Below are 18,069 nucleotides of genomic sequence, written 5' to 3' on the forward strand. Positions count from 1 at the left end.
ATCTGCTCATCATACTCATAATCCCTATCATCCTCATGGATGTTCTGTAGCAGTGGAGACGGACTTTGGTGTCAGGCCGCAAAACGATTGACCCTTCAGTCAACATTTCCATCTGTGTATCCATCTGAGTTTTCTGCCATTTGAGCCCTGTACTCTTCCTTGTCAATGTCCATTTATCTCATGACATCAGCCAAAGTATGGCCACTAGGGTCTGCACAACCATCCTCACAATTAGCCACTGTATTCCTCGTGGGAGGCATTTATGCTTGCTCAACACTACTAGGGAGCTTCTGCTGACTGTATTTGCTGCAGAAATATTCGAGTACAATTGGTTGTTGTGCTGCGTGTGTGAACAAACCAAGATCAGTTTCAGCTGGCTGCTCTAGGAGGAAGAAATCAGCTGCAGAGACTGTAAGACAGTTCTATTTCTACACATCAACTATCTGCTCGAGCTGTACTGAATTGTTGTAGGACTGCAGACTGCTTGCTCAGTAAATGCACTGCTGAACTGTTGATTGATGCCGGTTTACATGTTGTTGTTGAAGACAATTATTCATTGTTCGAGTGAACAGTAAATGTGCAACTGCTGTCCAATTCACACAGTTGATAATGGTGAGAAAATCTTTAGCAAGCTTCTGGAAATTTTAACGTTGCTCAAAACAGTGTTTCTGCTTGAGTTACTCTCCTCCTAACTTTGAATGATTTGCGTTGAAATGAAAACAATGGAGAATTCGAATGGAAGAATTGAAATTAAAATTCAACTCAACAATACGTATAAACTTAAGACGAAAATCTCCTCCGTTGCTATCGTAATTTGTGGTGAAAATCCTGCAAACTTGGAAAAAGACGATAAAACTGAATGCATTGAAGCTCGCCTAATCCAAATTTATAGACGAATTTCGATCCAGCTCAGAGGGAAAACACAAAGACATTTCGTGGATTATACACCTATTTGAAGAATCGATCAGATAACAGTGTGACTAACCAGAAAATGCTGGATCTAAGAGGAGAAATCGATGGACAAACAAAAATTCGTTAAATGCAAGTTGATGAAGGAGAGAAAATAAGGAAACAGATGGATTGGAGAGCTGGAGAAAAGCTGATTTTTTGTGGAGAAATACATGAATTGTAGGAAATTTCGAACATATAAGAATGATAATTCAAAGGGAAAATTGTTAAAATTCCACATCATTTTAGAGTTTACGATTTCAAGTAAATTCGAAGATGTACTTGAATAAGAGAGCGTAGTGGGCAGAAGATCAAGTCAAAAATCCGTTCAAAAAGACAATCCAGATCAGCTTGAAATTTTTTACTTTCATATCTCCCTGAAAACAAAAAGTTGCACAAATGTATCCAAGATCGTACAGAGCTGTAATTCAAGTCTAGGAGCAAGAAAAGAATTCTCATTCTTTTCAAGATTGAGCTCTGGTACCAAATTTGATGTAGACGTTTGGCTAGGAACTCGAATTTTGATAAAGAAATAATGTTATTCTGGCTGATTAGATTCAAATTCTTGCAGAAAATTCGCACGGTAACAATAAGAAACTGTTAATCGCTAAGTGCTAACAGAACAGAGCATCTTCAGAAACTTGCTGTAATTGCAGTGAAACAGAGATGAAATTGCATGCACAACTACAAGATCTAAGAAGAAATAAAGAAATTCTTTAGATTTGTGATGAAACAAGTCAAATTGATGGAAAAAAAGGGATGATCAAGAACAAGAAAATATGGATGGAAACTGAAATTATATTAGAATTAGAATATAAATCAGCAAGAAGAAACTTAGCTCAGCTGTGAATTCAAGCCTAGAAGAAGGAGAGATGATGGAAGGCCTTCAAAATCTAGGAATTCCTTCTCTAACACCAATCAAAGATCTTACTATCAGCAAATCTCTGTCCAAGCTGGAGCATACAAGAGCTTCTTTTTCAAAATCAGCAAGTCCTAAATGAAAGAAAGTCCCCACTATTTAAAGAAGTCAACCAGCCTTATTTCCCTCCCTTTTACAAACAACCTCTCTGTATGACCCTTCATTCACTGTTATTACTAGTTTTCCCTCCTACAAACAAGGGTTTAAATTTCGGTTTAGGTCATCAACGGAATGAGAACATTTTGGTTTCGGTACAAAATTTTGGCCGAAATCTTGTAAAATCACGAAAACATATCAGTTCGAAATCACTACCGAAATCCAGGTAAGATTCTTCGCCATTGGTTTTTCTTTTTTCTTTTTTCTTTTTAGAAAACTTAAAAGAATCTCGTTATTATCTTTTCTGCGAGTGGAGGTGATTTTTGTCAGGGCTTCTTTCAAAATAGAAATATCGGTATTTCGACATAAACTTTGCTTCTTCTTCTTCATCTTCTTTTTTGGTTTTTTTAAAGTATGAAAAGTTGCATGTTTCTCATATTTCAACTGAAACATTAACGAAATACCGAAATTTCTGTCCAAATCTCTATTTCGGGTGAATTCTTGCAAATTTTTATAATCCTACTGGATTTTGTTTCGTGGGCCGCCGAAATCGAAATATTTTGGCTGAAATTTAAAGCCATGCCTACAATGACAACTAACGAAAGCATGAAATTTCCAAGTATTGCCACTAAGGCTTTATTGCACTTATGCCATGTCTTTGGCTGCCTTAAATCTAGCTGATCCCCTCAATACTTTGGGATGCCCACAGTTGAGAGGCTGACCATTTTGATATCTTTGAGATTTCTCCTATGTTTTATAGACCAAACAACCCCGTATCCATACCCCTTTCCATAGTCACAGACTCTTATCCACTTTCAGTCACTAGACTAAATAGGTCCAGCAAGGCATGGCGCAAGGACTCCCCGATCCGCATGTCTAACCCACAACAGGTACCTTCTCCCCATCCCATCTTATATCTAACTAATGGTTCATACAAGGTTCTTGAGACACAGATTGAATTCCATTCACCCAAACCTATGCCTATATAATTGCGTTTATACTCTCCCAATCCTCCCATCCTCGCCAGTATCTGTCCCGAATGGTTTTATGTCATAAAGCCTCCCTTTCTCTTCGTATCTACACAGGCATTTTCCCATCAAGGCTTTGTTTTTCAATCTTAATTTACCAATTCCTAGGCCACCATTTGCCTTTAATCCGCATACCTTCTTCCATCTCATTAAATGTTTCAGTCTTTTGTTATTCTCAGCTCCCTTGCATTCTTTAGGGTCCAGCTGAGCGGAATGCTCATTGGCTGTCTTTTTAAGGCCTAAAAAAGCTAAGGTAGGTGTAGGTGGACTAGCTGAGACGGAGAAGAATCTTGAATTTAATGTCCTGCCAAGTGGCCCAACAGGACGGGGTAATGGGTCGGTTAGGAAACGAAGGTCGGTCTAAAACCGCCTTTTTTCCGTAAAAGGATGAAGAATGTCAGTCTCCACGATCTCGATAAAGATAATGATATGAATTTTGGGAAAAAGAATAAAAGGCTTTTCGATACGCGACCTACAACTGGTAAACGTGTCATGTTTGCTCCTGCATTAATTAATGACTCAAGGCGGCATACGAAAGGTTTTCGTTTGAAAATCGTTCCCTACACGCATAGAGGTAATGGGACCGAGGTAAATGATAGCTCATCCTTGCTGCCACTGGACAAAAGGGGCGGTTCATTTCCGTATAAAAAGAAGTCTGTGAAGAGGGCTATTAATGGATGAAACAGGAAAAAGAGTGTTTCGAGCCTGCTCTCAACGCTAGAAAGCTTCGACCAATCTGGGGACTCCTCATCTTCTTAAGATGGGGACTTTATGGATCGTCACAGGAACTCTGGGAGGAAAGATTTGTTGGGTGTTGGTGGTAAGAGACCTTTCAAAAGGTCCGAGCAGAAAAGCAAAAAAGAAAATAAAGCGGTAGGAATTATTTAGCAAGGATGAAGTGACCCAGAAATATCTCAAGCTCCAATGGAAAAAGTTGCAAGAGGAGGTTAAATGGAAGGAAAAGGAACTGGAGGAACTCACTGGTAAGAAGTTCTTGGAAGAGGCATGCATCCCGGTCTATGATTTGCCCTACTCTAAGAAACAACAACTACAAGCTTTGGGTGATGAATCAATAACAGGAGAGAATCGGAAGGAAGAATTCTCTAAGGAACCGCGGGGAAAGGAGCTTGTGGATAGTATGCCCGAGTTAGAACTTGAATCCGGGCCTTCTCATGATTTTATGGATGCTGAGCTTAGTGTTAACATAAAATCTTGTCTTATTAGGGCTGATCACAAATCGGTGGAGGAGGATGAAGAGTTTTCTGAGGAGGAAGATAGGGTGCGAGCGGAAGAGTTTGAGGAAATAGTGATAATGTGTAGTATGTTGGGGATTGGATATGAAGAAAATGTGGAAGAAACCAAGAGAATGTTCTTCAATATTGAGAAGAGTGATGTTGGTGAAGGAAAGAATGAAGGAGCTTACAGCCCTGACTATAAATAGAGGTTAGCGAGGTTGTAAGGTTGCTATGATGGTTTCTGTACTAGAGTTGAGGAGTGGGTATTGATGGTTTAAGGATGGCAATATTAGCACTATTAGAGAGTGCTTGTGGGACCTGGGTCCTTAGATGCTTGGGGGTTAGTTTTGTCCCTTGGAGTGGAATTTTGTTTTCTTCTTGATTGGCATGACGTCTCAGAAATGAGGATGGGAAGAGGTTTCTGTAATTGAATCTCCCATGTGCTTGAGAGACCCTGGTATTTCGCGTATCGGGTCATATGCTTCCCTTGCTGCCAAGTTTGGATGTAAAGGTTGGGGCAGAACATCATGGGTTTTTTTTGGGAATCTTTTTCGGTTTTTGTTTTGGTTTTTCCTTATGTAATGGGGTGGGACTACTGGTCCCCAAGTTCTGTATATATGCTATTATGAATAGACGTCAATTTTCAAAAAATAAAAATAGTCGGGTGCATTTCCTATAGGTCAAATAGACTCATATGCAGTACAACAGGAACAAGGCTTGCTCAATCAAATTCATTGAAAATCTTTAAACCATAAAGCAGTCTAAGAAATGACTCCAAACCCTTGCAATTGGAGGTGCAAAAGTGTATTCTGCCCCTCCTGTTTCTTGAATTGATTTTGTAAGTCATGTGTATTGTGGATTGTTATACTTCCACGGGCCGTAATTTTGGCCCCTAAATCAGTGCGTTGTCAACTGAAGATAGGCTCAAGCTCCTTAGGCTTTTGATCGGTAGGTGCAGACTTAATCCTTAATACTTCACTAAAACCTTGTTCATGCTAGTCCTTCCGTAAAAGCTTTTACGACTATCGTTACTAAAAAAAATAAAGCCTCATACATTTAGCCACATCCAACCCCTACATTTGTTGGGTTTGTAAGCCAAGCAGGGCCTGGTGATCTATTTGCTGGAACAGTTTGCAGTTCTTTGAGAAATACAGTGTACATGATGCACAGGGGGTGGGGGTGCGGGGCTGTCTTCCCTCGCCACATGTTTGAGATCCTCACTAGCCAACTTGTAGAAGAAAGAGTGAAGAGAAAATGAGCCAGTAGTGTTAGGGTTCCAGACACGTTGGTCGTTAGACAATGAGGAACACTAATGGGAGCCAAGGAGACTAAGTTGGAAAAGGGTAACAATCTCACTATCTTTGTGGTTTATCTTAAGTTTTATAGACCAAAATACTCCCCCCCTCCATATCCCTACCCCTCTACATATAGTCACAAACTCTAAACCCGCTATCAGTCGCTAGATGGAATAGGCCCGGGAATGCATGGCACCACAAGGACCCCAATCCACGGGTCTAACAAAAAACAGGTACCCTCCCCCTTCCCACCTTAAATCTAATTAATGGTTCATACAAGGGTCTTTGGACACGATAGACTTCCATGCACTCGAACCTTTGGCTATATAACTGGGTTTCTACTCTCCTAATTCCTTGATCCTCGCCAGTATTTGTCCCGTATAGTTTTATGCCCCATATGGCCTCTTTTTCCTCTCTGTATCTCCACTTTCATTTTCCCATCAAGGCTTTGTTTCTATCTTAATTTGCCAATTCCTTGGCCACCATTTGCCTTTAATCAGCATTCTTTCTCCATCTCATTAAATGTTTCAGTCTTTTGTTCTTCTCAGCCCCCTTACAATCTTTACTTGATAACATACTCTACTGCATTGCCTACGTCAAATAGATTTATATGCAGTAAAACAAGAACAATGCGGTTACTTGCTCAATCAAATTAATTAAGAATATTTAAACCAGAATGCACTTTAAGAAATGACTAGTCAGTGCGATATGTGGAACTCTAGCAACTACAGTTGGTCTTGTATTGAGTCCAAACCCTTGCAATTGGAAGTGCAAAACTGTATGCTGCCTCTCCTGTTTCTTGAAATGATCTCTTAAGTCATGTGTATTAATGGTTGTTATACTTATACGGCCGGTAATTTAGGTCCCTAAATTAGTGCATGTTTAACTCAAGATAGGCTGAAGGCCCTTGCGGGGTTTAATAGGTAAGTGAAGACTTTACGGCCCGTAATTTAGGTCCCTAAATCAGTGCATGTTTAACTCAAGATAGGCTGAAGCCCCTTGCGGGGTTTAATAGGTAAGTGAAGACTTTATCCTTAAAACTTCATTAAAACCTTGTTCATGCCAGTCCATCCATAAAAAGCTTTTACGACTATAGTTACTAAATACAATAAAACCTCATGCATTTACCCACATCCAAGCCATACCTTTGCTGGGGTTGTAAGCTAGGCCAGGCCTGGTGACTGATTTGCTAGAACAGTTTGCAGTTGATGGCATAATACAGCCTACATGTTACCTTTGGTTTTGATATTATTTTGAACATTTCAATTCCATTCCTTTATGATTCAAAACTAATAAATTTACATTGGTTGCATTTTCAAATCAATTGTTCTGCAGAAAAGAAATGAGAAGAAAGCAGAAAGCGAGAGGAAGTATTACGAGGTGAAGACTTTTGTTTCTGAAGACTGATTTTAGTAGACTTTCACCATCCTTTTCGGCATGGGGAGTTTTGTTTTAATCTTTAATACAGGATGGAATTTACTACGCACGTGTGACCCGAGCCCCATAGCCCTTAAGCTTTTTTATTCAAACCAACTGATTCCATAGCCCCATAGCTTGTTTACGAGTATTGTTGAAGCTGACCGATAAACCCAAAAAAAACAAATTACCTATATATTTATTTAGGAGCTGATTTTGCAAGTATTATGCTTTTGTATTTATACTATGGTTTGATCTTCTTTGTACGAGGTATATTGAGATAGAAATAGGTATAAAATTTTGCTTGAATCTGCAAGGAAAGTAATGGTTGATACTGAGCGTTTAGGCCATTGAGTGCTATTGGAAGTTTTGTCTTGCCAGTACTGAATCGGCAACTCTATTTTTTCTTGTTCAAAAATGAAGTTTGAATATTTACTCCTGGACCGAATGTAACACACTATTATAATTTCTGGCTTGCCTTCATGTTTTAATAGTATGTTTATTATTTGAGTGGGGATTATAGCATGATCTGGATCGTTTATACAGTAGGTTCTACTGTTGATTAGCATGCCCAAGAAATTCTGACCATTAAATGATCGTGATTATTTGGGTTGCAACTCTGGTTGGGTTGAGTAAGGTTGTGGCCAACCCTAGCCCAACCTGAGCTAGTATTCCGTCAAGCCCTAACTACACCCAACGAGCCTTGGGTCGAGGATCAACTCAACCAGCCTCTAAATCTCTTACCCCTAACTTACCTGTCATAACTTTTTTTTTGTCCAAATCCGGTTGGTTTGGGGTCCAGGTTGTTCCGAGGCAAAAAAAAAAAACCCCCTAATATTTTGAAAATTGTGATAAAATAAGTGGAAAAGGCCAGCTTAGGGTCGCATGGGTTGGCTAAGGCCTCGGACCTAATCCAACCCACAATTAAATCTGGTTGCCCTAGACCTAAAGGCCAACACAAGGAATTGCCAACCCAACCCAAGCCAAAATCAGGTTTAAACCGACCCTAGTTGCACCCCTAATGATTATTCATGGTACAATATGGCTTTAAGTCCGCCCTGTGGAACTTGATATCCCCAGCCTTGCAGTTTCATGGCCCCTATTCTTTTTGTTTCTAGTAAGGTTCATTTTGAAATAGAAAACCCATTTGCCATGAGCAGCACCTTCATCCAACCAGTCTCAGCAATTCCTTAGTAACTGAGAAGAGAGCACACCCAATTCCTGTCGTAGTTACTGTTTCTAAACAATAAAGAACAAGTATGGAATCCGACTTAGGGACAAGCTTAACCGTGAAGAGTTTAAAATAAATTTCGCTAAAGTTCTCCTAACATCCACCAATTCAAGTCAAGAGACCGTGTTTGTCCAGTCATGAAGGGTGCCTGACACCTTCCCCGATGTAACCATATCCCTTACCTTGATTTCTGTTGAGACCATGCCTAAAATCAGAGTTAATTATAGGTTCTAGGCCTCAACATAGATGGTAACTTTGGTCACTACCTTTCTTATAAAGTTCGGATCTTTATTCCTAGTTCATCAGAAATGCGGACATGGGTTCTAGGCCCTACCCTAGATGGCGACTCAGAGAATATATTTTTTGTGAAATTTGGATCTTTATCCTAAGTTCACAGGAAACACAGACACTTACAAACATCCCCTGACCAAAAGAAACAAAAAGGACAACAACCAAGAGACCGGACACGCACCGATGCGTGGGGAGGTTCGGAGAGGCATGGCCGCGTTCCCCCCTCCAGATCCGTGATCCACACCAATACAATCTAAGAATGAGTAAAATGTGTCTTCCCTTGATCGCATTGGCTTCACTAGTCTTCTCTTGATCTTCTGCTTGTGCTTGTGAACTCTTCTGGCTTCACTTGTACACGTGAATTCACCATCTCTTGAAAGGCTTCACTTTGGTTCATGAGTGGATCACCAACATGAGTCCCTATCCAAGCATTTGGTTCTTGGGCTATAGCTACTTGTGCAATTTGTGATGTCCAATTGAATTACCTGTCTAATACACATTATTTGCAAAGCACATCACTATACTAAATTAATTTGGGTTTGAGGATCATCAAAACATAGATAGGGTTGAACCCTTGGCTAACAAGGATCCCCTAAGGTGTTTATAATAGATCAGTTACCGTAGAAAAACCGCCACTACCCTCGGTCCGTGACCGAGACTTTCAAGTCGATGCTATGATACGGGATGTAAAGAACAATGATTGGAAGTATCGAATAATCCAGTACTTACAAAATCCCCATATACCGACCGATTCGAAAATAAAGAGAAAAGCATTAAATTATTATATCTTGGTGACGATCTTTATAAGAAAAATGTGGAAGACCTGCTCCTAAAGTGTATAGGAATAGATGGAGCCATGATTGTAATGGCCAAAGTTCATGAGAGGATTTTGGTGCACACTAAGCCGGTATAAAGATGCAATGGTTGATTCGAAGACATGGATACTACTGGCTGACAATTATGATAGATTGCATCCAATATGCAAAGGTTGTCAACTTTGCTCGAAACATGGGCCAGTGTAGCATGTTCTGGTTACTTTGTTACACACAATTGTTAAACCTTGGCCATTTAGAGGATGGGCAATAGATTTAATTAGCAAAATCTACCCTCCATCATCCAAACACACTTCTATAGTAGTGCCTGCGGATTACTTTACTAAATGGGTAGAAGTGGTTCCTATGAAATCAGTTACGCAGATCGATGCTGTGAAAGTTTTAAAGGAACACATTACCCATAGATTCGGCATACCACAAACCATTACCACTGACCAAGGAACAGTGTTCACCGGTGAATTAGTGGTCAACTTTGCTAAGGAATATGGGGTTTTAAATCCAAGGACTTGGCATGAAATTTTATGTAGTCTTATGGGCATATAGGGCTTCAAAGAAATCGAGCACGCGTATTACTCCTGTTGCTCTAACTTACGGGTAAGATGCAGTTCTGCCGATGGAAGTCACTGTTCGGTCTCTTAAGGTGGTTCTGCAAAATGATGTCCTCAAAAGATTATGTACAAGCCATGTTGAGCAAATTACAAGACTTGTCAGATGAAAGGCTGAGAATTTTAGATAATCTTTATGCTCAAAAGTTGAAGATGCAACCGTCATAGTCATAAATATGACCTTTGTAGAAAACGACCTTGTTAGACCGAAAATCGGTAACAGGTACGACAATGATGTAAGAGCTGAGCTGGATGACCAGAGGAGCTGAGTCCTGAGGGACCGGAGTGAAGGAGAGCGAAGTGGCTGAGTCCTGCTATGAGGGCTGGGTCCTGCACAAGGCAAGCGAGGTCAGAAGACCAACCCGGGTTTTACTCCGGACAGGCCCTTCGACACTCAAGTCAGTATGAGCAGGAGTGCAGAGCTAGTCTTAAGAGTTTTGGGTGGAGAGGGTTTTTTGCATTACCTGTTGGTTTGAGCTTTGAACCCCTATTTATAGGGGAAAATCTGGTAAGGTGTCCAGGACAGGTGTCCTGGACAGGTGGCGGCCTGTGAGAGGCTGGAGTTCACCTACTCCAGGACAGGTGGCGGCCTGTGAGAGGCTGGAGCTCACCTACTCTGGGACAGGTGGCGGCCTGTGAGAGGCTGGAATTCACCTACTCCAGGACAGGTGGCGGCCTGTGAGAGGCTGGAGCTCACCTACTCTGGGACAGGTGGTGGCCTGTGAGAGGCTGTAGTTTTTACACCCCATCAGTTGCCCCCCAGTTTTCCAAGTCATTGAGTGACTTGGGAAAGTGTGGTTGATCGATTATCCGGACGGGCAGGCGCCGTATGGAAGTGAATCGGAGGGTTCAGTCGGGAAGTCCAGTCCGGAGTCCGGCTGGATTTGAGTCTGGAAATCGAGTCCGGAGTCCGGCTGGATTTGAGTCCGGAGTCCGGTTGGAAACAAGTCTGGAAATCCAGTCCGGAGTCTGGCTGGATTTGAGTCCGGAGGTCCAGTCCGGAGTTCGGCTGAGAGTGCGGAAATCCAGTCTGGAGTTGAGTCGGGAAATCTAGGCCGGAGTCCGGCTGGATTTGAGTTCGGAGGTCCAGTCTGGAGTCCGGCTGGATTTGAGTCCGGAGGTCCAGCCCGGAGTCCAGCTGGATTTGAGTCCGGAGGTCGAGTCCGGAGTTCGGCTGAGAGTGCGGAAATCCAGTTCGGAGTTGAGTCCGGAAATCCAGTCCGGAGTCCGGCTGGATTTGAGTCCGGAGGTCCAGTCCGGAGTTCGTCAGTCCGGCCTAAGCCGGACTCGTTTTTGTCGTTTAGCGAACGCGTTATATCCAGTCCGGCTTGGGCCGGACTGGTTTTTGTCATTTTGTAGAAACGCGTTATATCCAGTCCGGCTTGGGCCGGACTGGTTTTTGTCGTCTTGCGTCCAGTCCGGCTTGGGTCGGACTGGTTTTTGTCGTTTTGTAGAAACACGTTATATCCAGTCCGGAGTGCGAAAATCCAGTCCGGTTGTCTTTTGGAGGTACGCTTTCATACGTGCGTATCCATACGCGCGTGCTGAATCACATCTTTGTCTGGGAGAACGTGTCCATCATTAATAAGGGACACGTGGCGTCATTTGAGCCCCTCGAGATGCGCGCTTCGCATTTAATGCCCCACCGCCTTCGAAAAGTTATAAAAGGAGGCTTTTACCTCTCATTTTTCACTTTTCACCTTTTATCTTCTCCTCTTTTTCTCCTCTTCTCTTGCTCTGCGAGTTCGGCTTCGCAGTTCGTGGTTGGAGTTGCGCGTGGACCTAGGAGCTCTCTACTCACCGGTATTCTTCTCAGTCCTTCTTTTTTCTACATGTCTGATAGTAGTTCAAGTTCCGAGTCCAGTTCTGAGTCTTCCACCAGTAGTAGCTCAGAACTTAGGCCGCTTCAGAAGCCTGTAATGGCTAATCCGGCCGCTAGAGTAGATATTATAGACAGTGACGACGGAGGGGACAAGGACGAAGTGATATTAGATCTGAACGCCACCCCACTCCCGACTGATAGTCTCCACCGAGTAGGGGGGAGCGGGGGTAGTGACGTTGCTGAGGCGTCGACAACGTTCCTTCCTGGCTGGGCCGTGGAGGTCATCGCTAGAGCACGGATGGAGGCCAACCCTAAGTACAACATGCGGGCTCTAGTTGAGGAAAATCATCTCACCGAGTCCATGCTGAGGGACATTAGAGATAAATATTGTGTGCCCCCATCGTTCGAGCTGAGAGCGGCAATAGAGGGAGATAGGGTGTGTAACGAAAGCTCCGATCTCTGTATTTATGAAGAGTCGTTGAGAGCAGGGCTTCGCATCCCTTTGCACCTGTTCTTCGTCGCGGTGCTCCGATATTATGGACTGGCTCCTGCCTAGGTGGCTCCGAACTCAGGGAGGTTACTGACTGGGTTTTTGTACCTTGTTCATGGCCGGCTAGAGAAAAGCGTGTCCGTGCCTTTATTTCGTGCTTGTGCACATCTGAAGAGGCACAAAGAAGGGGGCTGGATTTATATTAGCCAGCGCCCTGATTTGAAAATCATTACTGGTATCCCTTCGTCGATACACTCGTGGAAGAATAGATTCTTCTACGTCAAGGACACGGAGTCTAGCGAAGCCTGGCCAGTTCCTCTAGTGTGGGATACTCCGAATACCACCGGACTGAGCCGCAAGCCGCTTCTTGAGGGTGACGATAAGAGGACGTTCGCCCTGATGCGGGAGGAGGTTGAGCGAATAGGTCTCATTCACTATTCGGACTTTTCAGGAGAAGATATTCTGGTCGGACTTGGTATAAGTACTGCGACTCCGGCACATATGTAGCTAGACTCTTAAAACTGCTGTTTTTCCTTTTATTTGCTTCTGACTGCTTGCTTACTTGCAGAAATGAAGAAACAATCAACAGTCGAGAAGATAAGGCAAGGAGCCCAGCCAAGGGCGCAGGAAGGGGCTCAACAGGCACTCCAACAGCGCCAAAAGAGAAAGGCGGCTGACCTGGCGAGTCCGGCCCCTTCACGAGACACTGCGCCACCCCCGGCTCAGAAGGCAAAAACCACAGTAAGGCTAGTGGGCCCCTTTGCTCAGGGAGGTGGTTCTTCTAAATCTGGTGGTACATCCACTGGAACTGGAGCTGGAGTCCGTCCTCTCGTGAGGTTGAGTGATAATGTTTTTCGGCCCAATTGGGCCGTTCAAAAGGACGATACTGTCCTGGGCGAGAGCTGAGTAGCGGCTGAGATCGTGAGCAAGTGTCTCCTTCTGAAGGACAAGCAACAGGTCGTCCACGAGCCGCCGGCTACTGGCGAAGAGGCGGTGTTCTCGTCACTTTATCAGGTAATGAATTTGCTTACTTTTCTGTCCGTCTTTTGCTTTCTCCCTATACTGATGCTTGTTTCTGTCTATAGATTGGAATATACTACAACGATCTCAAGGAGAAGAGCAAGAAGTTCTCCGAAGCCATCACCAAATCTGAAGAGGTGAACGGGAAGCTGGCCACTGAGGTCAAGGAGCTCCAAACGAGCATCGGACGGGTGGAGGCTGAAAAGAAGCTGCTGGAGGAGGATTTGACCCTCGAGAGGCAGAAGCTGGATAAGGCTGCCGAAACCATGAACGCCCAAAGGGAGAGAGCCAAAGAGAGGCAGAGAATCGCGGTGAAGGAGGCTGCAGAGGAGAAAGAGGCCGAACTCTTCAGTCTGTCCAGCGAGGCCTATAGTCTTGGGTACTATGATTGCCTTGACCAACTCAAAGCATGCAACCCAAACTTGGTGATGACAGATAGGAATCCTCCTGCTAGGCCGACAATTGTCGAGGAGGATCTGGAGGCCCCTGCTGATACTGCTGATGCCGCTGTCGACACCACCTATGTCCCGGATATCTCTTAGTATTTTCTGTTTCTTTTTGTAATGGTCCTTGAGACCCCAGGATTTCCTTTTTTTTTTTACAGCCTTTCAAGGCTAATTCTGTAATGGCCCTCGAGGCACCCCACATTTTGATTAATGAAATTATACTTGTCCATATCTGTGCTCTTCTGTCCTCCTCCGTCTCTGATAAACTCTGGCTGAGTGACCTGCCTGGCTTGCCCCTAGTTTTAATAACCTGGGATTGTAGACGATGGATAGCACCCAAGTTTTTATGAACTGGGTTTTCAGAGAGTACCCAAGTTTACGAACTGGGTTTCCAGAGAGTACCCCAGTTTTATGAACTGGGTTTCCAAAAAGTACCCAAGTTTTATGAACTGGGTTTCCAAAGAGTACCTAAGTTATGTGAACTGGGTTTCCAGAGAGTACCCAAGTTTACGAACTGGGTTTCCAAAGAGTACCCAAGTTTACGAACTGGGTTTCCAGAGAGTACCCAAGTTTTGTGAACTGGGTTTCCAGAGAGTACCCAAGTTTACGAACTGGGTTTCCAGAGAGTACCCAAGTTTTATGAACTGGGTTTCCAAAGAGTACCCAAGTTTTGTGAACTGGGTTTCCAAAAAGTACCCAAGTTTACGAACTGGGTTTCCAAAGAGTACCCAAGTTTACGAACTGGGTTTCCAGTTATAAGAGGAAAATTTGAATCTGCAAAAAGAATTATTTATTCATATTATCATAAACATAATTTACAAAGTCACCTCTCGCACCGGACGATGTGCCCACTGATAATATTTCCTGAGGTTTTTGGAGTTCCATGCGTGGGGTAATAGACGCTCCTCCAGTGTCTCTAGCTTGTAGCTACCTGGACGGATAACTTCTTTCACTCGATATGGCCCCTCCCAAGTCGGGGAGAGTTTCCTGACTTTCAATGGTTGGGAGACGGCTGCTCTCCTCAGGACTAAATCTCCTGTCCGGAATTCTCTGGGACGTATCTTGGAGTCATGATAGTTGGATACTCTCTGCTTGTAGGCGGCGACTCGGATTCGAGATTCTTCCCGGATCTCCTCTAGTAAGTCGAGATTGGCGCGGAGCCCGTCACTGTTAAGCTGCTCGTTGAAGCTGGTGACCCTGGGAGACGGAGTGCCTATATCGACCGGTATCACAGCCTCTGTTCCAAAAGAGAGGTTGAATGGCGATTCACCAGTTGGCGTGCGAGGAGTAGTGCGGTATGCCCATAGGACGTGATAAAGCTCGTCTGCCCAGCGGCCAGCTTTTTCATCCAGTCTTTTCTTTATTCCCTGAAGCAGGATCCTATTGGTTACTTCTGTTTGCCCGTTGGTCTGGGGGTGAGCTACTGAAGTAAACCTCTGTTCAATCTTTAGATCAGAGCAGAACTTCCAAAAATTCCGGCAATCGAACTGTTTGCCGTTGTCCGTTATCAAGGCACGAGGAATCCCAAATCTGCAAACTACTGATTTCCAGAAGAAGTTCTGCACATTTTGCTCTGTGATCTGCGCTAGAGGTTCCGCCTCTACCCACTTAGTAAAATAGTCGATCGCTACTACCACGAACATGCGCTTTCCGGAGGCCGGTGGGAAGGGGCCTAGGATGTCCATCCCCCATACTGCGAAGGGGAGTGGACTAATAATTGGAGCCATCGCCACGGCGGGCTGGTGGATGGTGGGAGAGAATTTCTGACACCTCTCATACCTTTTAACCAGACTCAGCGCATCCTGCCTTATGGTGGGCCAATACAGACCTCTGAGCAGCACTTTTATTGCCAGGGCTTTGCCCCCCAGATGTTCTCCACAAATTCCTTCACGCGTCTCCTGGAGTGTATATGCGGTGTCGCCCGGCCTAAGGCACTTCAAGTATGGGAGAGTATAGGATCTCTTATACAAGACGTCACTGCTGAGGGAGAATCGGGCAGCTCTCTGTATCACCTTGCGGGCTTCCTTTTTATCCTCAGGGAGTTTACCGTCGCGCAGATAACTGATGATCTCGTCCATCCAGCACGGCTCATTCTCTACCTGCATTGTTTCTGCGGCTTTGCTTTCGATGCTGGATCTTGGCAGGAACTCCATGTGTATGCTCCCAAGGGTGGTATATCCGGAGGCAGCCAGTTTTGACAGCACATCTGCCTTGGCATTTTCTGTTCTGGGGACTCTGATGACCTCAAAACTTTCGAACTTGCTGGCGAGTTGGTGGACCTTGGCGAGGTACTTGATCATACGCTCGTCTCGAGCTTCGTAGACCCCCTGAATCTGGTTTGCAACCAGCTGGGAGTCACAGAATGCTTTTAAGTTCCGAGCGCCGGTTTGGATTGCGAGGCTCATTCCGGCAAGGAGAGCTTCATATTCTGCCTCGTTGTTGGATGCGCGGAATCCAAACCTCAGGGCATAATCTGCAGTGAAGTCGTCAGGCCCGGTGAGGACGAGGCCGGCTCCACAGCCACTCTTATTCGAAGACCCGTCGACATGTACTTCCCAGATTAGTGAGCTGGTTGTGGAGTCCTGCTTGGCTGGCAGGTGAACGATTTCTGTTCCAGCTCCCTCCGCTATACGTTCTTTAGGAGCTGCTTTCTCCGCAACTGGGAGCTGTACAGCTTCAGAATCGACGAACTGCTGGGGGATGGTGCACTCAGCCACGAAGTCGGCCAGTACTTGAGCCTTGATGGCTGGCCTAGGTGCGTACTGGATATCGAACTCGCTTAGCTCCACGGCCCTTTTCATAAGTCGCCCGGAGATATCTGGTCGATAGAGTACTTGCCGGAGTGGCTGGTCAGTCAAGACTTATGGTGTGGGCTTGAAAGTACGGCCTTAACTTCCTGGCCGCCATTACCAGCGCGTAAGCCAATTTCTCGACCCGCTGGTACCTTATTTCTGCGTCGTGAAGAACCTTGCTGACATAATAGATAGGTTTTTGCTGGCGGTGCTCTTGGCGGACGAGGACAGCTGCCAGGGCCGTGGAGCTAATGGAGAGATACAGAAATAACTCCTCGCCCGGCTCCGGCTTTGTTAATAGTGGTGGGGAGGACAGGTATTTCTTCAACTCCTCGAATGCGGTCTGGCATTCCTTCGTCCAGGGCACAGTCATGAGTCCTTTGACCGCGCTAAAGAAGGGCAGGCACCTCTCTGCTGACTTCGAGATGAAGCGCCCCAGTGCGGCTATCATTTTCGTGAGCCGCTGAACTTCTCTGATAGTTTTTGGAGCGGTGAGCTCCATCACGGCTTTAATCTTCTCCGGATTTGCTTCTATATCGCGTTGGCTTACCATGAACCCTAAAAATTTCCCTGAACTGACACCGAAGGTGTACTTGGTGGGGTTAACCTTCATGCTGTGCTTTTTCAGGACCTGGAATGTTTCTCTGAGATGAGACACATGATCCTGCGCACTCCGGCTCTTGACCAGCATATCGTCCACGTATACTTCCATGTTGCGGCCGATCTGGTTCTGGAAAAGTCGGTTCACTAGCCTTTGGTAAGTAGCTCCGGCGTTTTTGAGGCCGAAGGGCATAACACGGTAGCAATAAGTCCCTTGATCTGTGACGAAGGAGGTCTTTGGTATATCTGATTCGTACATCCTGATCTGGTTGTATCCGGAGAAGGCGTCCATGAAGCTCAACAATTCGTGACCCGTAGTGGCGTCGATAAGTTGATCGATCTTTGGGAGCGGATAGCTGTCTTTAGGGCAGGCCTTATTCAGATCGGTGAAATCGACGCAGGTTCTCTATTTTCCATTTGTCTTTTTGACTAGGACTACGTTTGCCAACCAGTCCGGGTATCGAATCTCGCGAATGAAGTCAGCTTTCAGAAGCCTCTCCACTTCTTCTTTTATTGCCTGTCGCCTTTCAAAAGCGAAATGCCTCCTCTTCTGCTTAACCGGTCTACAGGTTGAATCAACACCAAGCCTGTGCGTACTGATCTCTGGATCAATGCCGGGCATATCAGCGGGAACCCATGCAAAGACATCTACATTGTCTTGGAGAAATTCAGTGAGCTGGTGCTGAGTGCTGCTGCTGAGAGAGGAACCGATCAGAGCGACTTTCTCACTATCTTCTGGGCATAGTGGGATGGAGATGAGGTCTTCAGCGGGTTGAGTCCCCCTGAGTTCATCCCTTATATCGAGTAGTTCGATTGACAGTGATTCCACTGCATTTTTGCCTTTGAGTGCCATCGCATAGCACTCCCTGGATTGAGGTTGGTCTCCTCGAACTTCCCCCACGCCATTGGGCGTTATGAATTCATCTTTTGGTGGTAGGCCGAAGCCACTGCACGAATCAGGTTCTGGCCAGGCCGTCCCAGGATAGCATTATAGACCGAAGT

At 44.9% G+C, this 18,069-nt stretch overlaps 1 protein-coding gene across 4 annotated transcripts in view; it reads left to right on the top strand.

Moving 5' to 3' along the window:
* PECT1 (phosphorylethanolamine cytidylyltransferase 1) overlaps positions 1-7,447 on the top strand; it is a 56,561-nt gene extending 49,114 nt beyond the window's left edge. For all 4 annotated transcript variants that reach the window (XM_077367109.1, XM_077367110.1, XM_077367111.1 and 1 more), the window contains exon 9: positions 6,857-7,447. In XM_077367109.1, coding sequence (XP_077223224.1) covers positions 6,857-6,928 — 72 coding nt within the window. In that variant the 3' untranslated portion in view covers positions 6,929-7,447. The remainder of the gene's footprint in view (positions 1-6,856) is intronic.
* The last annotated feature ends 10,622 nt before the right edge of the window (positions 7,448-18,069 follow it).

This window comes from Tasmannia lanceolata, unplaced genomic scaffold (assembly GCF_043159265.1).
Source record: "Tasmannia lanceolata isolate RefF3 unplaced genomic scaffold, GAP_Taslan_0.1 ptg000023l, whole genome shotgun sequence".
Taxonomy (NCBI): domain Eukaryota; kingdom Viridiplantae; phylum Streptophyta; class Magnoliopsida; order Canellales; family Winteraceae; genus Tasmannia; species Tasmannia lanceolata.